Source organism: Sylvia atricapilla, chromosome 4, assembly GCF_009819655.1.
Source record: "Sylvia atricapilla isolate bSylAtr1 chromosome 4, bSylAtr1.pri, whole genome shotgun sequence".
Lineage (NCBI taxonomy): Eukaryota > Metazoa > Chordata > Aves > Passeriformes > Sylviidae > Sylvia > Sylvia atricapilla.
Window position 1 is genome coordinate 40,928,205 of NC_089143.1, and position 23,030 is coordinate 40,951,234.

Consider the following 23,030-nt stretch of genomic DNA (forward strand, 5'->3'; position numbering starts at 1 on the left):
GTTTCTTGCAGTTTCTGTTTATTCTTGCACAGTGGTGTATCCCTGCTGAGTTAGCTATCATTAACAGCTTTTAACAAAGGTTGTTATTCCCAGGTAGGACTCAAAGGAGTTTTAATTGGTCAGGGCATTTCTTGGAGTCAATAAAGTTTTGAATTGACAAATAGTGACAGTGCCTTTGAGTTTTAAGGAATCATTAATTTAACAAAAAGGGAGCGCTTAAAGAACTGCATGTCAGGTGCTCTTGCTTTCCAGCCTTTTCCTTTTTATTCCAGTCTATTGTTATGTTATATGCAGTATATGCACAAGTGGCCATGTTGCAATTTACATGCTGATATATTGTCGAATTCATTACAAGGCTGAAAATATTTCTTAACTCTTAGCATTTGCAAAAGATAAAAGCACAGGTTCACTTTGCATCTCGGAGAATTCTGGTTAGTGGTAATTCAATTCGGTTAACATTTACTATCTGTTTGAGACTTCAAAAATAAACTTTCAGTATTTGTGAGAGGATCTTGACTACCTCTCCTGATAACAGAATGGGTGAAGTTGCAAGGCAAAGTAAGGTTATTAATTTATAAAGGTGAGAATTTGTATCTAAATGTTGTTAATTTTATTTCCAGCCAATGCATATAATGGATTAATAATTTATGAGAATTATGGAAGAGAGAATTTTTGGATTCATGTTTTCCCTTAAAACAGAATCCAGAAACAGCCCCCTGTTAACGATCCAAAGAACATCCATATTTACAGCTCCAAAAAAAGCAAACCAGCAATTGTACCAATGACTTCTAACATCTCAGTATTTATCCAACTTAAGAGTTTTTTTTTTTAATAGTTGTTAATTTCTAAAAAGAAAATTTCATGTCTATTTTCAATATTTCCCCTTTGTTAGATAGGGAATGTAGAAAAAGAAGAGAAATAAAGATTAAATTTCATTCTCAAGGTTATTTGCAGAGCAGGTCTTTCTGGAAAGCCTGCTTTTTCAGGACTACTGGAATGTCTTGCAAACAAAATTACTCTTACTTTTTTCTGAGAACAGGAATAATAATAAAAGTAGTATTAACACTAGTAGTAATAATATTAACAGCAGCAATAACATTCCTTGCCTCTATTATGTGAATATTGTGGTAGCCCTTGGTTGTAAAAGATAGAATTTAGCCTCCCAAGTCAGGTGACTAAATTCAGCTTACTTGTCACTAGTAGGAAGCTTTGAAAACTACCTAAATTGAAAATAATCTCAGAATTAGGATAATATGAAGCTCTTTTTCACCATTTTTTTCCTCTTCTTCCCTTTTCAGTTAAAGTCTAGAGGCAAATTTCAGTTAAACCTGCATAAATTGACAAATCCTTAATATAAGATTGCCATCCATTAACACAGAGCAGTTCACGTCACTGTACAATCTTCTTTTCAATGCACTTCTTTTTCTAAAGACTTCAGTCTTTAAATCAGTTTTGTATGCCTATGGATACAAGAATTAGAAGACTTCAAGTCTAATAATAATTAATACATGATTTTTATCTTTAGGCAGGGATTTTTGAACATTTGCACTGTGTCTTATTAGTTACAATGAGAACAATCTGGTACTATTATGCAGAATTCAGTCAGATTGAATCTCCAGAGATTTTTTCACCATTTTTCAATGCATGTAAAACATGTTTTTACACAGTACACGTTTTCTGTGAATTTCTTGTACATTACTTTTCAGCTAGAATGAGTTTACAAAAGTAGAATAGAGTTTGAATAAATCCACTAAGTAATCTGATAGTAGTAGTACAATTGTATTTGAGTATTTTCTCTCATGTATGAAAAGGGAATATTTTTTCAAAAGAATAATTTCTTTACATGATATTGTTCGATAGAATAAACTAAAATGGAGGGAACTTTATCAAAATCAAATCTGTGTCTACTGTTTCAAGCAACCAAGATGAAATGTGTGTATCAAGTCGGTTTCTAGAGTTTCCTAAATGAGTTTGTGGATTTAATTTCTATTCAGTACAAAAATAAGAACTGAGGATACTTGTTTATAGCTCAAATTATTTCTATACAACAACTAGTACTTTATTTCCATGTTCCCACAGTGTTCCTGTTTTTCTGAAACAACAAAGATATAACAGCAGCAAAACTTGTTCTGCAATGACATCTTAAGCAGTATTATGCAGATATGATTTTCCCAAGCGGAGCAGGGTAATTGACACCTTTCCAAGCATTAAATGGTTTGAACAATAAGGCGTCGTCTTAATCTTCTTTCTTCCTTGCATGTGAACCCGGCTGTTGCTTTATTATCATTATTACACATAAGTATGCATATTTATATACACTGTTTCTGACATAATTTTCCAACGTATTTTCTCTGGAACTGTAATAGTAATATTACATGTCAGGGGATTACTTTTCATTCACAATCAATGGTTTATGTATCTACTCTTATTTGTTAACCTGTTTGACGTTTGCACCAGTTGTTTAGCAAACTGAAATTGTGTTTTCACAATAGATTTGTGCGTGAAGTTTCTGTGTTAGGCATGCCTTGTCTTTCATTACTTTCCTGCTGTTGAAGTTCTCCTAACCAGCACTGCTGCTGCTGTCTCGTGACAGGGGTAACTCAAAAACCACATTTGAAACTGGAACCGATTTTATTCTAGAACAATATAATCATATGTTAAGGTATTTTGAAAATTAATTTTCCCATTATATTTAGGAAGAATTGGAATGTAATGATTTCTTCAATAGTTTTGAGGAAAACTTGTCCCTTTTCTCTTATTTATAATTTTAGGATCTGTGAAATATATTAAATGCTATTTGCAAAAATTCACACTTTTTCTTAACAAATGTACATAATTTTCTTTCACAGTTAAGGGTCTTTTCTGTATGCAGATATTAGTTTAATTCAGTAACTGAAAGATTCTCTGTTCTTGCTGTACTCTTGGTATCTGCTCTCTGGTGAGGTAAAAGTTGGAGGGAGAGCAGGACGCTTTTCCATAAATCAGCTGAACCTGTGTGGCTTCAAGGCTGTGCAGAAACTTTACAAAATTTACAGTGGGGCAGAGCATTTTAGTATGGTGTGAGATGAGAATCCCCTAAAGAGAAATATGCCAAAAGACAACCTATAATGTCCTTTTATCATTCAGAATTGTATTTTAGAGACTGGAAGCCTATTTACTTCGAAGTCAAAATTTGAAAGGAGGAAAATACAAATAGCAGGTGTGGGTGTGACACTTCTGCAAATAGACAAGAATTGTATCCATTTTGCAGGTTACATGCTTTGAAATCTTACACTACCTCCTCCAATTCTCTGTGAAGAGAGGTATAGAATGAAAACTGTCAGTTTACACTGTCTATTGCGAGGGGATAGATGTACCCAGAATTGCTCTGTGGCACATACTAGTTGACAGGTTGAAAGTCGCTATTTTAAAGTGTGGGATGTTATCTTGTGATCATTGTCATGTTTCCATATGTGAACCAGACCACTTATTCAGAGACTTTATATAAGATACAGTAATTATACCTGTTCAGGAAGCAATGTATATGTTACTTAGTACTAAGTCAACTTTCCACAATCTCAGCATTGGGGTCAGTGATTCCCTAGTATGTTCTCAAGAAAATTCATTAACTGGGCAACACAAACATAAATAAGAAAAAATCTTATTGGATTGTGAGAGTAATTAAAAATTCATGAAAGCTTTCCGCTCTTTATTGACATGAAACAATACAGGTCTGGGAAGTGTTTTTAACATCTAAAAATTTTGATAATAGTTGTTTTATGGTCTTATTTTCCACAAATGGTCAAGTCAGCTGTTATCCTTTAGTTAGGAGCATACCTTGATTTTTTAGTACATCTGTTTTTCTCCTAAACATACTTCTGCTGCTTAAAAATGGTGAAAACAAAACAAAAAGTACTATTCAAGGAAAGACATATGATTACAGAATCATTACAACTATTTAGACCCTAATTTCATTGCATGCGTACTTTGAAAGTTACCTCTCTTTGGAGTATACATTACCAGGTATCAGAATCCATAGGCAAAAATAAGTTAAAGCTGAAATAACATATTTAGATGTGTTCTCTTCAGAAGCAAAAGCTAGTCTATATATACTTTTGTTTTGGCAGGTTAATTGTAATAACAGATTTGGCACTCTTCATTTAGACATCATGATATGTCTGACGCTTGTCTTGAGTTATGGCTAGGAGACAGTCATCTTTAGGTTTAGAAGGCAGCATTAACTAAGTCATAGTTAGCACAAAAACACTAACAAAGTACATCAGTCACAGTGAGAAAGCAAAAAAGATTATAATAAGTTGAAATTAGAATTAGCACAAATTTAAAAAAGCACGAACAATCATCTCTGTTTTACTCTAATCAAGCAGCGTGGCGACATGAAAAACAGATCTTAAATTGGTCGGAAAATTTGTTGCATTCTTATTACCTTCAGATTGCTTTGATTTGAATCAGATAATCTATAAGGTTGGAAATTACCTTTAAAATCAATAAGTCCAACTGTTTACCCAGCATTGTCTTCACCATTGAATGATGTCTTCAGGTATCATTAACCATTAACTTGTTTGTTGAACACTTCCATAAGTGCTTCTTTATGGCTTTGTTGGTTTTTTTTTTGGTAGGCCTATAGCATTTTATAACTTTTATAGCATCACTTTGGAGACTTCAAGTCAAAAATTGTTTAAGCCCTGTGGGAGGAAGACTGACAGCAGCAATGGCTACATTAACTCCACTAGAGGTGAAAATAAAATGCTGCATTAAACTTTTCTTTCAATCTTCATTTTTAATAATTCCTTCCTTTGGGACACACAGTTTTCCTTTTTCTCTCTTAAATTTCTTTTAAAAAGGACAAGGAAGCCCAGATTATCTTATTAATGTTATGCATAAATGTTTACTGATGAAACAGAAGGTTTATATATATATATAACTTTAAAATTTTGTATTTGTGTGCCTGTCTCAGGACAATTGTGTGATTAGTTTATGTGGAAACTATTTTTATATGTATATTCTGTAACAATAGAGAACATTATTCAACGTTCCTAAAATTTTTGTAGCCATTTAGGCCTACTTGCACAACAGAATTGAGTAATTGAAGTTCTTAACACCTGAGTATCTTTGACAGTGGTGCCGAATTTAGATTTAGATAATTGTATAGGTCATTAGAAAATATGGATGCTATACAATAAGATGTAAAGCAGCTGATTGAGTGCTGTTTAAATTACCCAACCCCCTCCTCCCCACCACCCACCCCCCCCCCAAAAAAAAATCCAGAAACCAAATACAGACACAAAATGTCTTTTTTCTTTTTTTTTAGTTACTGTGGATGTATAAAGCTGAGCAGCTGTTGGCCAAAATTTGCAGGCCTGAAATCTCATACTTTTTTAAAAATGGTAGCAAATCCTCAAATTCTTACCTTTAATTTAAAACATAACTTCAACAGGGAGAAGCTTTGATGTTAATCCCTCTTTCTTTGCTTTTGTATGTAAAGCTTTCCTCTTCACCTGCTTCAAACTCTAGGCTGTAGGTCAAAATTCAGTTCTATGTACAGGTGAGATGGTTTCTCTTCCAGTTCCAGAGCTTCAGTGAGGCACCCAAAGAATAAGAGCCAAAATTTTGACCTCTAGGTTTGGAAGATATGAGCTTTATATTGAAAAATAAGATATTGTGAAATGATATCTGAACTTGAAGTTTCTTTCAGATAAACCTAAGCAATTTTAGTCATCTGAAGTGTCCCTTAATTTGTTAGATTACAACTTCCATGCTTTGTCTATAGACAGATGTTGAGAAATACCTGAATGGATGAAGACCCTCAAGTTCCCCCTTATGTTATGTATTAAATTGAATTAATATCAGATATGTGCATGTCTGCGTACATATGAATGTGTCTGCATATCTTTATTAGTTTCTATACATGTGTGTATAGATATAGATATTATCTTGGATTAATTTCTCATGTGTACTCCTTGCAATATAATTTGTGATTTTGTAATGAATTGTTTTGGCTAATTAGATTATTCTGAGTATGTTCAGAATTTAGAAGCTTACAAGTTGCTGTTTATCAGGTCTATTCAATTTCCTAGAATCTGATTTATGTCTATGTCAGTTTTGGACTATTTTGAAGTGTTCATATGATATGCTTCCCTGAAAACTAGTTGCCATGTCTGGGAGATCCAAAGTTTTTTTAATTTTAAAAGAATAATGTGGAAACCATTTGTGCTGTATAGATAAAAATCTGTCAATAGGTAGAGATAAAACTCAGTGCAAAATCAGAGCTCACAATCAGCCTATATCTCAGCAGCTGATGACTTTTGTAGGGATAGACATGCCACGAATATTAGCTTTCTGACACAAGGTTTGTTCCTGCTAAATGGAGTGGCTTAGGCAAAGGAAGGCTAAAGTATTGATTATGAATGTGGTAAAAGAACTGAAAAGAGAAATTGAAGTATTTGCTTTATTGCTTTTTTTTTAATATGTGCATTCTTTTCTTCTTTTTGTATATTAGTGTTTTTCTAAAAGCAACAAATAATAAGAATCTGACTTTAGATGTAAAGAGTGTTCCCTAAACTACTGTCTTAGCTGTTTCTTTAATTTTTTTCTGTAGCTATAAGAATGTTTATATTCTCACATTTTTATAAATAATTAGTTAACTTTGTGATAATTTTTTCTCTTACAAATTAAGAAACACTAAAAACAGAACATTTTTTCTGTTATAGGCAGATACGAGTATTCAATACTGTCTAGAAGGACAATAGCACTCAAATTCTAACTTTCAGCTGTTTCCTAGGTAACAGAGATACAGCTACAAAACTGTTGCACCAAATGGAAGGAAACAGCAAATGTTTCCATTTTTCTACTACTTTTGAGTTTGAATGATGTAAACCCTAAGAATATCACTACTTCAGAAAGTACAAGATATGGAACTGCAGACCTGCAATTAGATCCATTATGTTTGTTTTGTCACTTTTAGGTTTCTGCACAACTTCTGTGATTGCACAGACAATATCAGAAAACTTGCAAAATAAATCATAGCAAAGTTTTTAAATTTAGGCTGTTTGTTTGGGGTGTGGTTGGTTGGTTGGTTGGCAAAAACTGGTGTGTAGTTCCAGGAAGGAACTGGTCCTTTCCATGAATGAAACAAAGGGAAAAGCAAATTTTGTGTTTTCTTTCTCTATTTCTATATTGCTTCTAGGAATTTTTCAGAAAATAAAAATTAATTCTTGTAGGAATCCTAGTTCAAAAATAAAAGAAAAAATGCTAGAAAACTGAATTAAGTTTGTAAATTATGTACATGTGGGTTACCCTTTCATGTATGTAGCTAATTACAGAGAATTTAACAGGCCTTTTTGGAGCTAATATAATTGTAGTATATTCCCAGTAGTTTGTCTTTCTCAGTTTTGTTAAGCATAAATTACTTTTCCTCACTATAAAGGTTGACATACTTAATCCCCATTCACCATTTGTGTGTCATTGAGACAACTGTTTCACAACTAATGCTTACTAAATTAGAACATAAATCAAGCAACTGAATTTTTCTCTGTGCTGCTACTCCAGCCTGGGGGAGGTCTCCAGTAAACAGAGCCTCAGTCTTGTAATTTAAACATTAGCTTCCCATTTCCTCAAATATTGCAGTAAAAGGCAGTCATGACAATGAGGTAAGAGAGCAATTTGTTAATGAAATTGTGCCCTGTGTTTGCTAGGAATCTTTCATCGTTTCCTTGTGATTCCCTTGTCTGTCAGTAACATCCACCCATCATGTTTGTCCTTAAATTCCAGACGTTGGTGTAAAGACTACTTTCAATTATGTATGAAAGGAAAAAGTTTAAATGTAGCATAGTCATGGAAACCTGGTTTGACACAACTGTGGTTAGCTAAGATCATAAACTGAAGGTTCAAGTCTAACTGGCTTAAAGTGCATTGTTAAAATTCATAGGTGGGTGTTCAATCCAAATATAATATAGTACTTCTAACAGATTACTTGGCTTAACTTGTGAATTAAGTTTTTCTACAGGAAGTACCCAAGCTTGTGGCAATAGCAGTCTCTGATTATTTTGTATTAGACAGCATTTATATTTTATATTGAAAAATGATACAAATGTTTTTCTCTTCTGGGAAAATGTATAGATAGTTTATAAACATGAAATATATAAGTGTTCTTATATGATTATTATACCAGCTCCAGAAGTTTGTTATGCAAGGAGAAGTGTACAAAAAAAGAAGTTTTGTCTAAAGATGTTTTCTGAATTCTTTTTTCTCTGAACAGACGTTGTGATAGAATACATTAGTTCACTTTTCCTTAAAGTTTTAGATGTAAAGTTAACGTCATTAGTACATTAAAATGTCTTTCTTGGGCTGCGATCAAACTCCATTTACAACTTTTTTCTATAAACTCTATTTTGAGTTAAAAGTAGAAACACAACTAATAATTGCAATGTTTTTCATGATCGTGTGATACATAAATTTTATTATTTTTCCTCTAAATTGACATGGTTTGTAAAATCACATGGAAATATTTGTGCAATTTGTGCAAAAGTTGTCCAGAATTTATAATAAAATAATCTTCATTATTCAAATGAACATTAGCATCATTATTCCCTTTGTAGAGGTGGGAACCTCTTTTCAATTCTTGATCAATCATTAAAATGAGAGACATGGTTCTGTGCTTCAAGGGGAAAAAATGTCAGTATGAGTTTCTTTTTTAAACTCAGACATGAAGCAACTTATCAACATTACTGTGACAAATCCAGGATTTAACAGATATTATTAAGAAAACTGACTCTTTTACTATGTTCTCTATCTTTAAAGAATAGCTCTTTGCAGTTTTAAACCTGCAGAATGAGAGTGATCATTTATAGGAGCTAAAATCTGGCTGTGGTAGCTAGCTCTGAGCAGTACACTGTCAAATAGGATTTGTCTTGTCTTCCCTGCCCATCCCAGCCCTGCCACAAGTGTAGGCAAAATGGAGTTAGTCATCACCTGCAGCAGAGTGAAGCCAGACTGTCTTTTCGAGGACACCACAGCCAGAAAAGTTATCTAGGGGAGAAAATGATACTTGTTTTCTGGCCCAGTCTCTTGGAGTTCACCCAAATGAATTAGAGTATGTTCAAGTTAAGTGTTTTTTTCCCTCCCCACCACCTGGAGCTGCAGCCATTCAGATGGCAAGGTTTGCTCACTGCAGCTTCAGAATGCCTGAGGAATAAACATGTTTCCCTACTGAGTATTTCTGCATTAGACCCCCGAAAAGTAGTCACACAGAACTCAACTCTTACGGATTGTATAGCCTCAATCTTCATGCCCCTGGCAAATGAGGACAAATATGCAAATAGTATGCATAGCTGTCAGTTAAATACAGCTTGGGTTTGTCTGTTTTTGTTACTTAAATAGCTACATAACAGTTGGTGTCTTTTAGAAAAACCCAAACAAAAAAGGCTTGAGTCGTTTTTATTCCAAAACCCATTTTTTCTTCCATGATTTAATTTCTATCTTAAATCCTTCTCTTCTAGATCTGAGTCTTTCTAGGATAGTGAGAAGCATTTAGGAACTTTTTCTCTCTGCCTTTTGTAATGACTGTGAAGATATTCTCAGTGTCACCATAATGATGCATATACCATTAAATAATAAATATTTAATATTTATATTATTTATAATAAATAAATAATAAATTTCAGTCCTATACATGTAAATTAGATGTTTCTTAAAAGATCCACTTGCAAAATAAAACTGGCTATGCAGTTTCCATGAGGTAAATAGTTGTTTCTTATCTTCAGAATAGTGACTAAAAAGAAGATTGCGAAATGGTTTTCTTTGCTAATCAGTATATTGCTCTAGTCTTGAATTCACTGCTTCAAGTTAAGTATTGGCTAGCTGCAAATATACATCTGCAACAAATACATGGTATTATGCTGGTACATATTTAGATGTCTCATCTTATAAAAAACCCTTTCAAAATTGTAAGATTATCTTAATAAAAAATCCCAAACAAACCCTTTAAACTGTTTTTCTATCCAATTTAAAATATACAGCAACTGACATAAGAGAACATCAGGCATACATAATTTTCTGCTTTGGTTTAAAGTAAGTACTGACTGTAATCACTGTATACAGGAAATTTCTGTAACATTTTCCACTTTATAGAAGACTTGATAATGAAAATAGTAAATCAGATCTTGTCAAAGATATCCTTTCTCTTCATTTGGCAATCCCACCTTTTCTTGTTCAAATAAGTTTGCTATGTCCAATAAATGAAAAAGGTAGAGATAGCTTATGAGGACTCATGAGTAATTTTTGCTTTCTGAAGTCAAATATTATTATGAAATATATAGCATGTGTTTTTCTATCATATTTGCAGGGTTTTTTTGCATACATTACATTTCTACATTTATATGAAAAGTCTTACCAAAGGTAAAATTTTAATAAAGCTTCAGATGCACCTTTCCAGAATGATAAATAAAAAAAGTATGGGTTTGGAAACTGGTAAAAGTTTCCTTAGCCTCTATAAACAGAATACTTTGTCTAAGAATGTATCTAAAACTGCAGTAATTTAGTTTTGTCTTAATTTGAAGTCCAGACAAGGAAATGCTGTGGATCAAACTACTACAGAATTAATTTCTCTTGAAAGAACCCTGTTTGTAGTGCTGTAAGAAGTTAATACTCTGCTTTTTCAGTTTTTTGTTTTGTTTACCTTTAAACTGTTAATAGGAAATCAAGCTCCAACTAATCTTGTTTTGTGTATTTTCTTTTCAGGGGATAAATGTAAACCTACGGAATACACTGAAGTGAAGAATATGTTACTGGATCTACAAAACCGGAGATACGTTGCACAATCAAAAGATAAATCTGTTGGTGAGAAAATGGCGTTAAAGAAACTCCTTGTAGATCAAATGTTCAATTCTTTTGATTCAGACAGCAGTGGACTTGTGGATATTAACGAGTTATCTCAGGTAAGGTTTAGTTTTTGTTTCTGTTAGCACACTGATTATTCAGATGGCTTTTTTATGACATATACTCAGGGAATATCTTGACTTGGGATACTTTAGAAAATGTGAGTCTCTGAGGTGGAAAACATCGTTTGAGACTTTTTGAATGGCTTAATTATTCAGAAATTCTGTGGTGATAATTTAGAAATTTGAATATAATACTTTGAAGTATAATGCAGAGCGTTAAAACACTCTAGGCTGCTGTGACCATGATTTTTATTATCCACTGTCTGCTATCATCCAGTCCAACTATATAGATAGATTATAAAAGTTGGAAACAATTAAAATAATGAGATAAATCACTTCTGTAATAATGATGAAATATTACTGCCTTATCTTAGGAATAGAGAAGTACAGAAGAAGTCTTGCAAAGAGAGTTCATGGGAGTCTCTAAATAGCAAATTTTAACTGATTACAAATCAAGACCAGTAATTGCTGCTCTGGTAGGCATAACAGCACTAGCTGTATCAAAATGCTAGTAGCTTTATCCTAAAAGGATTGGTGCTATTAAAGAGTTTTGATTGGGCGAATGTACTTTGATTTCTTAGAGGTCTGTGCTTGAGAAGCCTAATCATGGATAAACTATAGTAATGAGTCTAGTACTAAGCAGCCAATTAAAAGTTTTAAGAACAGCAGGAATTTTTAGGTGTGAGCGTTGATCATTACCCTGTGTTTTAAGTTGCATGACAGAGTGAAGAAATAGGCTGGAGTTATCATTTCCATACGGCTAACTTTTAAAATTTTAGTCACAATTTCATGCCCGGAGGGTATTGGCAAATATAGGTATCACACCGACTACTAATAAAATATTTCAAAAGACTAATTCAGAAATATTTTTCTGTACTATTGTAAGATTTGTTTTTCCTGCCGCTATTTAGGGTCTTTCATAACTTCAACTTCTAAGGGACTTTGGTGCCTATATATATCTTGAAAATAATAATAATAATTTATATATTAAAATACTGTATTAGTAGATAACTTAGATAGGAATTGCATATATAGATCTGCAAATTGTGTTTAATCGTTCTCTATTCAGTTTCTACATGTATACTTTTCCTTTCTGTGTGTATGTTAAACATTATTTTAAAATAGTAAAAAAAAAATCTTCTATTATTGTGTTTTCAAACTTTCTATATGTACTTTCTCCAACATGCTTTTTTTTTCTATAAAGAGGAATTTGTAATGACAGCTGTAAAGCAGTGCTTTTTTCACAGATATTGAAACAAGTCAGCCTTAAAGCCCAAACATGTGGGGTTTGGTTTTGCTAAAATTCTTTCCAGAAACATCAAATAATTCAACCTAGAGATTAATGTAAAGCAAATTAATTGTTACTGTTGTTTGTTTCGTTATTGTGTGGTTTGACAAGAGACACAATTAACCCCAGGAGGGGCCCGTGCTGGAGCACTCTGTTCCTGAAGGACTGCACCCTTTGGGAGGGACTGATTCTGGAGCAGCTTATGAGGAGCTGCATCCTGTGGGAAGGACTCACATTGGAGAAGTTAATGGAGGACTGTCTCCTGCAGGAAGGGAAGAGTGAGGGAAGTTCTCCCTCTAAGGAGGAAGGAGTAGAAAAGAATATGTGAGGAACTGACCACAGCCCCCATTCCCTGTCCCTTTGCTCTGCTGGGGAAGGAGAATGTAGAGAATATTGTCAGTGAAGTTAAGCCCCTTGGAGGAAAGGAGTTTTTAATATTTGGTTTTATTTCTCATTTTTCTTGCTTTTTTCCGATTGGTATTGAATTCAGTTAATTTGTCCCCAGTTGAATCTGTTTTGTCCATTACAGTAATTGGTGAGTGATTGCTCTCTCACTTTATCTTGGCCCATGAAACCTTCATTATCCAGTCAGGGTCAACCATCCACAGGGAGACATTAATGTACTCCTGAAAATGTTCTCAGGATTAGGAGAATTTTTCTCAGTTGTGCTCACAGTCAAAATTTTGAAATCTGCAATTGTCATAAACAATAGCTCCTGTCTGCATTTTAAATGTAATCATATTAAGGGGATATGAAAAGCAACATACTTGCTGTAGAAAAAAAAGACTCCTGAAGTTAATTTATGTTCACGTGAATATTGAAGTTCAGTTTATAGTGCGTCTTAAATTTTACATCTCCTCAATCTTGCTGTGCAATCAGGCCCTTGGATTGCATTTATTATCTCATAGGTGTCCATATAGTCATCCTATCTAATGTAAAATTGAAATGAATCAGTTGGAGATTGGAAATGGTGACAGCAATGCTCCAATTTTATTGATGTGTTTTGAATCAAAAGTCATAAGGCTGTTGAATTTGCATCTTTATGCAAGAGAAAAAAATATTGCTCTCCCAAAAAAAGCAAAAGTAGTGTTCTTATTAAGAAAACCCTATTTCAAATAGTAAGAAAGGTTTGGGGGGGTTTTTTGGGAGGGGGATGTTGTTTGTTTGGGTCTTTTTGTTTGTTTGGGTTTTTTTGTGGTTTGGTTTTGTTTGGGTTTTTTTTTAATACTTCAGGTATGATAGCAATACATTAAAATTTGGCAGACTATTTTTATCTACTGTTTGAATAATTCAAGCATCTGGGCTTAATATTTTTTCATAGCTTTATAGTCTGATACAGAATTGCAGCTAAAAGAGATTTTTAGCTCCAATACACTGTGTAAATGTAATAGGAAAACCATGGGGTTATGTAGCTCCATGCAGGCTAAATGGACTTTTTTTTCCAGTATAAATTCTTTTCTTCTTTGAATGCTTTAACCGCTGAGTCTGACTCATTAAATGCTTTAGTTTCCAAATCCTATATTGGCAAGTGAGATGTGGCTTGGTTTTGAAAGGACTTACGGATTTAACCTTTTAGACCACTCTGTTTTGAGAAGCACGTACTGACCAGAGAGAGTATCTACCTTTGCAAACTGTGAGCTATGAAATAAGCAGGATTCTCATCATCTTCATAATCTCTGATCAATGTATCTGGCAAGATTTCTAGGAAGGTGAGGTGGTTCCTTTAAGGGCTTGGTTTGTTTCTTAAGCACTTTGACCCATTTTAAATGAATCCAAAATAATGGAAGATATTTGAATCTTCTGGTTAGTTATGAATATTCAGTTCTTAACAAACTTATTTTTTTAATTTATTTTATCTTATGCAAAATCAAACTGGAATTTAATAAAAGTTTGTAAATCAAATACCAGCATTTCTATCATGGTAGACTGCTTGATTACTGTATATTGTTTTTGCTGTATAGAAGAGCAGAAGTGTGGGCATGGGAATAAAATGTGTTATGAATGCAATTATTCTACCATGGTGGAATCACCATTTTATAAACAGTAAGTCTTTTCTGGTTGCCATCAGTGAAAGATGCATAGGCTATAAAAATATTTACTCTTGCTCAACAATGAAATTCAAGTCCTTTTTTCAAGGAAGAAGAGTGTAAAGTGAAATAATCTATACTTGATTAGACTTAGAGATTTTTTTCTTTCTTGTACTAGTAACTAAGAAAGCAAAATTTTACAGAAAAGGGAAGTGACATAGCCTGAAAGCAAGTTGAATATTTAAAAATAATAAAAATAATTTTTTCTCTTCCTTTCCCTCCTTTTCAATGATCAGTTTTTAGATTCAAAGAAAGAAGTTAACATCCTTATTTATGAATTAGCATCTGTAATTTCGAATACCTGCATATATTTCTTTTACTTACCAGGTTAACATAGGACAAATGAAAATATATTACATTTCTATTAAAAAAATCATCCTTAATTCTGAAAAAACAAAATATCCCCAAGTTATTTTGGTTTTATTCCTGTATTAGTGATACAACTTTTGCACTTTGTGCCAGCCAATACTTCACGGGTCTTGTTTGCAGAGGAACAACGTATATAAATTGCACCTCTCTGTCAGACTTTGTTTTGTGAACTGACCAAAATACTTGGTTGGACCTTGGCATTTAAATTTTTACCTTCATGACCTCTGATTTTGCATCTAATCAGTGGTGTTATTAAGAGTTATTTGGAAGGCTTGGAACTCAGAGAAGTTTATCTCCTCTTTGTGGTTCTAATCAACTTTGGTTTCCACTATGTGTTACATAGGCAGAAGAAAATTTTTCATGGTGACTTACAGTTTTGTTTATTTTCTGCTATGAATTAGGGGCATATTATTTAGGTTGAATTGTCTACTTTTGCCATCACTAATCGAGCAAAAACTAAATTTATTATTTTCAATTCTAGGTTCAAAATAGAAGTAAAACCCTACATGAAACTTCAAAATTGGGGGACATACAGACTCTCTTAGGGATTAGGATTGAGATAAAGCTTACAAACGCTGTGATCGTCAGGCAAACTCTAACATCTTGATCTTTCTTAGTGCATTTGATTTTATCAAGTAGCATCATTTCCCATTATGTTCTTGCAGGCTGTGAAGGAAGCAGGAGCAAGCTTCATTTCTTGAGAAGGTTCAAGGACTGGTGCTAACTGGAAGTGGACACAAAGTATAATGGTGCAGGATTTTGTTTACACTCATTGTTTTATCTTGGTTAAGTCCAAAGCCACAGGCTCAGAGTGCTGATGGTTCCAGATTTTGTTGTGAGATGTAGAATTTATCCAGCCTATCTGCGTGGCCCTAATACCTCTTCTGGTCTTATACTGTGAGCTAGGCATCTATAGCATTATATTTCCTGACACCTGAGGGTACATTTACATCTTCCAAGTCAGATTAGGTCTTCCCCCTGCTAAGTGCAGAATTGGAAAGGCAGGGAAATGTGCCTCTTGTTGGAATAGTTTTCAGAAAGACATCTCTATGTAACTTGATTAGTTTGGGATAGTGTTGAGATAATACCTTTAAATGAAATTGAGCACATGCCTTTGTAGACCACTAGGTGTGGGTTTAGCAGCTCAGATACCTGTTTGCTCGGGGGATCTCTGAGTCATTCTGTCATGCACAAGACATTTATCTTTTATCTTTACACAGACCAAAGGTATCACTCTACTATAGACACCAAATAGAGGACTGTGTTGCTGCCCTACAGAATGTGGTGGTAAATGGTAAAATATCGATTTAACTAGATTAATAGAAGCTAAAGAAAAGAACAATTTACCAACCTTTATTATCAATTTGGTTTCATAATCAGTCAATGCTTTTAATTTATAAAACTTTATACTGTTGCGGAAGATGGTGGAACAAGAAATTGAAGCCCCCCTTATGCAGTCAGAATTAATTTGAAGCACAATTCTCACAATGTCTGGTGTTTGATGTACTTGGTGTTTTATCAAGAAGTGAGTGACACTATTGTGATGAGGTACTTGCTTTTAGGGAGGATGAATGAATGTTTAACGGAGTGACCATATTTGATTTAAAGGAAGGTTTTGTTTGTAGTTGTATTTACATAGCATTTTCCTTGGGGAGGTGCATAAAGACCATTAATCACAGGCAAACGAAAAACCAGTGACCGATAACATTTCAGGTGAGGTGGATTAATGAAGGATGTGTTATGTTATTTGTGGTCTAGTTTCATAAAATCTGCGGATTTTTCATTTTGACTGTCAGAAATCAGATTAAAAGAAATGAAACAATCTATTCTGATGTGCAATTTGTCATTTTTAATCAGATTACCTTTCTGAATCTTTTAAAATTTAGAGATTTACTGACTAAATTTCTGAGACGCTCTGAACTGAGGTAACAGTATGCTGTTTCATAGGAGATAGATAATTGTGTGCTATATCTTTTAGAAATGTAACCTTTTCCAGAAAATGCAAATCCTCCCTCCATGTTTCAAAGAGTATTAAATTCTGATGGATAAATATAGTTTTTTGTAAAAGACATGTTTAAATTGAAAATGTAGGCAAGTTTCTAAGTTTTCAGTATTTATGGGGTTTCACAATGAACCATGAACAGCTTTGCTGTATAGTTCACCTTTTACCAGTTTATAATATTGAAAGTAAATGCTTCACTGTCTTTATGCAAATTCAAACTAAAAATTGTGGGTATAACTATTTGTGAACCTTCTCTGGTATGAATTTTCAACTTAAAAAGTTGGAAATAAAATAATTTATGTTTGGCTTGTATGGCACAATCATAAAATTCTGCAGACAATCTTAATCAGGCTTTAACCTTTATATTTTATTTCTAGGTTGTGACTAGCTAAAAATTTTGTCAATTTTCCTTCTGTCTCCCTAACAAATCACCTCTCAGTTTAAGCAAGGAATAGATGTCTGGGTTTAAAGATTTTGCTTAAGAAGCAGTTTCCTTGCATTTTACTCTTCTCCATGGACAGAAATTAATAGATTAATAGAATTTAAAATATAAGGTGCATTGTTGGATCATCTGTGAAACACAAGTGTGATTACAAGATAGTAAAATAGACATGGAATTTCATTCTCTTTGTCTTACACTTTCAAGTAATGTCTTGCAAAAACTTCTGTAAGGAAGTGTGCAACCTTAATTTGTCAGGCAGTCATAATGGCTTTGCTGTAGTCTCATGTGGCTTGTGACTTCATATCACAGTTGATCTGCACTTCAGGTTGCTAGAGAAGCAGATAATTTTTCAAAATCCAAACCCCCACGCTCTGAGTTGTACCTGGTTCTGAGTTGAATCTCATGTGATAGAATCTTAGTCTCCCTCCCCTTCAATAGGAAAATCCAACCAACAACCTAAAAGTTCCATGAAGGTTCCTTTTTCATCTGGTCACAGAGTTGATCTGATCCACAGATCCCATTGGAAAACTGGGAGATGACTAGATCCTGCACAAGAGTATTCAGCTTGAAGCAGCTCTTATAGCAGGAAATCTCAGACAATTAAGATTAATCATTGTATGAAATCACTTCTGTACCTTCTAAAATCTCTGCTCACAGACTCACATTGAGTGTATTTTCCAAAGAATTCCAAAATATATCACCAGCATAAAATGTCTGTGCAACAACAAACATTGAATCTTTTATCTGTAATCAAAATTATAGGTTTACTGTTAACAAAAATTAAATAATTGCCAGGGTGATAAAGTGATAAAATCTGTAGTATCATTATTTGAAGTAGCAGAACCATTCTATCCAATATTTTGTTTAATTATGATTCTTCTTTTTAAAAATATGTTGCTTTTCATTTATAACTCGTCAGTTTGAACAGATAGCAGATTTTAATTCAAAGAATAGAAGCTGAGTACACTAATTTTAAATTTAAAATGTGGTACTATAAAGCCAGGTGTTTGTGGGATTTAAGAAAGGTTTTCTTTAATCTTAAGTGTAAAGTTTCCTCCTTATTTGTACAATTGAAGGTAGTGAAAGCAAGCATTCAAAACAATGAAACAATGAGAGGAACAATGCTTCTCATACTGAACGGTCATGGCCTTGAAATTTCAGTGATTGCTGAAGTTTCCAATACACACCATTACATATTTAGTAGTTCTTGTATAACTGTAATGGGTTTAGAGTTACTAATTTTTCCCAGACTACAGTTTTGTCCTTTATGTACCAGCTGCAAGATCTACACAATTTCATATTTTCTTAATTCACTTTAATGTGAATTCAATAAAAAGGCTTTTAAAGAATGGGAAATAGTTAGCACTAATATTCAGGTAGCATAGTATCTATTTTTAATTGATAATAGGAAAAGGTGGTTTTGTAGTGATTTTTTTTATATTTGTAAATGGTTTTCATACTCTCTAATGTACTAACAAGGTGATTATCCTTTATAATGCTTTTACATTATTATGTAGGAGATTACTTCTGGTAGCATAAAATGTTTGTGTTTTTTTTTTTTTTTTCTCTCTAATGCTCTTGTTATTTCCTATTATTCTTTTAGGTATTTTGTGTTTACGTGAAGAGTAACTGAATGAATTCCTTTGCAGAACAACTGAAACACAAAAGCCTGTGTATTCCTTGTTTTTCAGAAGATATTCTTTGTTGATACAAATATAATAATGGTTTTGCAATTATCATAGGAGACTGATAAAGGGTTGGAAGAGTAATTATTTTACCTAGGACTTAATGTTATAATGTTATATATATATTATATATATATTAAATTTATAATTTAATATAATGTTATAATTAACATTATATTTTTTCTGTGCCTAATATAAAACTGCAAACTGTACAACATTACAATGAAAATTTGCATTAGTTTTGGCTCTTTCAGTTAAGTGGTATTACTTCTAATACATGCCCCATCTAATATGGCAATTCTAAATCACTCTCAGCATCTTTAAAATTCCTTGGCTGGAATCTATGTAGATGTCTACAACATACACAGACCTAAAGCAAAATGGTGCATATATTAAAGAATATTTCTCTGGGATAGATTAATCAGAATTAAAAATCTAACAGCTATTAATTTTGATGTATTTACAAACTGTATGTGTCCCCACTGAGAAACAAGAGCTTTTTCAGGTCAGCTACTTATATAACAGGTTTTGGTAAGGTAATAGGCTTGTCAAAAGCCTGTAAGAACTTGATAGAATTAGTAGGGTAGTAAGAGTTTATATTAGCTATTTTTGAAAGTGTTTGCATTTGGCTTCTGTGGTTAGAAATTAAAGGACAAATACATTATGCCATTTATACTTGGAACAATAAAATTTTTTGTATATCTGAATGTTTCTTAATCACCATTTCTGTACATATAAAGTAAAATCAGCTTTAAAATTCGCAATGTCTTTATAGTGCGTCAGTCTGTCTCCATTATATATATATATATGTATATATGCTGTGTATATTCTAAAAAGCTTTTGTGTCATTTCAGAGATTCTGTCCTAAAGGTATTAACTTTTAAAAGTGTAATAAATAATTACAAAGTAACTGGAAATCCCTGACTTTACACAGTTGCAGTTCATTGCCCCACAGCAACCTTAAAATGATCTATTAAATGATTATTAGAAACAATTAATTATACCAGAGAACTCTAAGAGCTCAAATGTAATTTCATGGTTATAATTTTCTTGTCAGGTAATAAAACGGGATGAGCTTGGCAAGGAACCATCTGACTGCTCTGTGTTCGATTTGCTGAAATATGATGATTATAATGGTGACAAGCACCTAGCTCTAGAAGAACTCTATAGAGCTTTTCGTAAGTATCAAGACCAGCCTGTTCCTTGAGTCTTGTTTTCTCTTTCTTGCTTTGACTTTCTAAATGGTGGTTTTTTTGGGGTTTTTTGTTTGTTTGATTGTTTTGTTTTGGTTTTGGTTTTTTTTAAGCCTGAAACATCTGGATGCTCTACTTAAATTTGTGTAATTTAATAGTCATGAAATAACAGAAAACTTTTCAGCAGAAATCAATGATACCCAGTAGCTTCTAGATTTATGATGGATTTTGGTAATGGAGAATTCATGGATAATCTGTCTTGATGCCAACGTGCATTGATAAGTCTGTGTTGTCCGCAAGTGGCAAGTAGTGTGGTCAAGACTGACCACACCGTAATCAATGGAACCAAAACACCTCCCCACACCCTTTGTTTATGAGTGCTGATAAGATCATTTTTGACAAACCCAGCAAAAAATGTACCACTTCTATTAGATGCCTTATGGCTTCACAGGCCTCGGAAGGAGATAAAGATTTCTGGTGTATTTTTGCAAGGTATTTGTTCTCTGGATGCCGGGGGCGGGGGGGGGGCGGGGGTCGGGACAAATGTGTGTACAAACGTGTGTAGTACAAACAAACATCTTGACCAAACCACTGGGATGGCAGACAGAAGCAAGATGTTAAGAGCCTTTATACAGTATGTTAAAGGTAAGATCCGTATATTTTGTTATATCCAGATTAATTTTTCACTCTTATCTGCTTCAAATTTAAGATTCAATCTTGAAATCTGGCCTTGGTTTAAAAGCTATTCCAAACTCATGGCAGCACAGAAGATCAAGTTTGTCCTGAATTCTTTTTATAGTTACTTATTATATATTGACTAGTCCATTAATGTATCTTCATTTTGAGTAATTACAGGCTCTTGCTTTAGTCTTCTTGTACTTTATCATTGGGCAGATGAAGACTCAGCCACTTTAGGTAGAACCAAATGAAAAAGGGATAAAAACTGCTTAAATTTTTTAACTATAAAGTAGTGATTTGATATTAGGAAAAAAAAACCTAGCTGCATGGAAAGCAGGAAGGATAAACATGAAATGAATTATCAAGACAGACTGACTGAAAGTATCTTAGTTTGACCGTTGAATTAGATTTTTATTTCTGTGAAAGTCTTTCAGAAAGTGTGATTTTGTGATGCAGCTTAGCTGAACAAATTACTTACTGTTCCTAAAAATAACTTGATCCTGCTTCCTAAGGTTATCTGACTGCCTTTCTTGTGGTGTCCGAACAGTTACAGTCTCTCCTCTGAGTCACTAAGTCAGCAGAAAAATATTCACCCTCCATATCCCACCCCAATCCTGTTGTGTGACCTGAATTGATTAAGTGAAGGGTCAGGCTGTAACTCATGCAAAAGAAGTATGAGCAGAGCCAAGAAATAATGTGGAGGAAGAAAATGGGAGCTATTAGGACATTGTGATGGTGAGGTAATATAATTCAGCTGTGGTAGCAAAACACTAGGAAATACCTTAATTTCTTTTTTATAGGTTGTGATACAAGTTTGGCTTACAAAAATGTACAGAATTATATAGCATCTATAGAAACACACACATTAGCTATGATTATATGGCTACATGTTGTACTTTTGGATACTGGTTAAGTACATGGATATAGAAATTGATATAGAAGCCTTTATGATACACAGCAGTCCAAGAAGGTTAAAGACACATTTAAAGCATTAGCACTATTTTTGGAAACATTATATTAATCAAAGTGTAACATTGTTCTTCCAAATAAGACTTCGATGTGTCTCTGAGGGACTATTTTGTATCATTGTAATACTCCAGACATGAGAATAGCTTTCCGTTATATATTTTTAATGGAGTTTTGAATAATGAAAATAATTTCCATATTATATGTTAAGCATTGCCTGAATATGAATATTAATGAAAACATTAGATTATATAAGATTAGGAATCATTTAGGTTTCTTTGTTGCAGCAGAATAGTGGAGAAGACCCTATTTAAAGCTATAAGGCTATCTTGGAAGATGATTTCCTGAGTAAGATTCATTCTTCTATGTCCTTAGCAAAACTTAGATGTATTCATTACATATTGAAAAATGAAACCTAAAACCAGCTGCTACTTTGTTGTATGGTATGTCCCCAGAAAGTCAAAGAAATGTGACATAGTATTAGGCTCTGTAATGAAGATAAAATAAATACTCTTGAAATAAATTTGAGGATTCACTATAGTTCTATTTAATTTTATTTTAAGGTAGTTTGAATTCAGTCTGACCTAGCTCACCAGCATTAACAAAAATTATATAATGCTATAAAAGTATACTAAGCTAAGCAAAACTAAAACAAATTGAATGTGGCACCTGGTTACTCGACTAGTGCTCTTATTGGCTAAGCAAGATTATACAAAGCTGAAACCAAGCTCTCCACACCAGCCCTGCCAGCCCAAGGTAAAGTAAATGTGACAGCCCCTCTCCAGAGGCCTGTGTTGTTTGCCTATGGCAAAGCTTGTGAGATGTTACTGTTAATGCCAAGTCTGGATTTACCTGGATACAGAGAATTAATATAGACATGGAACCAGATCCAGGTATGGAAATGTACACAAGAACCGCTCACAATGCATCTTCCACTATTCCACAAAAAATAGCTCTTCAATTAAGCATCCGCTTACAAAATAATTAAACATTTTAGTTTTCTTCAATTTACTGACATAGGAAGCTTGCAAGTATTTATTCCAAATAGAAATAAACCTGCTTTTTTTCCCAGGGTTTTATTTAAGTACTTAATATTTTCAAGTCTACATTCTATTTTATTATACTGTAATTATTTATTCATTTTCTTATTATGTTACATTGTGATTATATGTCATAACCTTAAAACTATCGCATTTTACAATGGTGAAGAGATCATTTTCACCAGCTTGGACACTATCAAGCATCTAGAACAAACAGAAAGCAGAACAGGAAAGTTTTGTTCCAAATTACTTTCGTAACTGTCTAATGAGTGAAAGATTATAACTGGGTAATGGTATTTGCAGGGGATTGACTTCTAAAATGTTACGAGTGTTATTTGTTATTTTG

The 23,030-nt window shown here is 33.3% G+C and overlaps 1 protein-coding gene across 2 annotated transcripts in view; it reads left to right on the top strand.

Moving 5' to 3' along the window:
• FSTL5 (follistatin like 5) overlaps nt 1-23,030 on the top strand; it is a 305,571-nt gene that overhangs the window by 168,920 nt on the left and 113,621 nt on the right. For both annotated transcript variants that reach the window (XM_066317637.1, XM_066317638.1), the window contains exons 5-6: nt 10,735-10,931; nt 19,865-19,985. In XM_066317637.1, the coding sequence (XP_066173734.1) occupies nt 10,735-10,931; nt 19,865-19,985 (318 nt within the window). The remainder of the gene's footprint in view (nt 1-10,734; nt 10,932-19,864; nt 19,986-23,030) is intronic.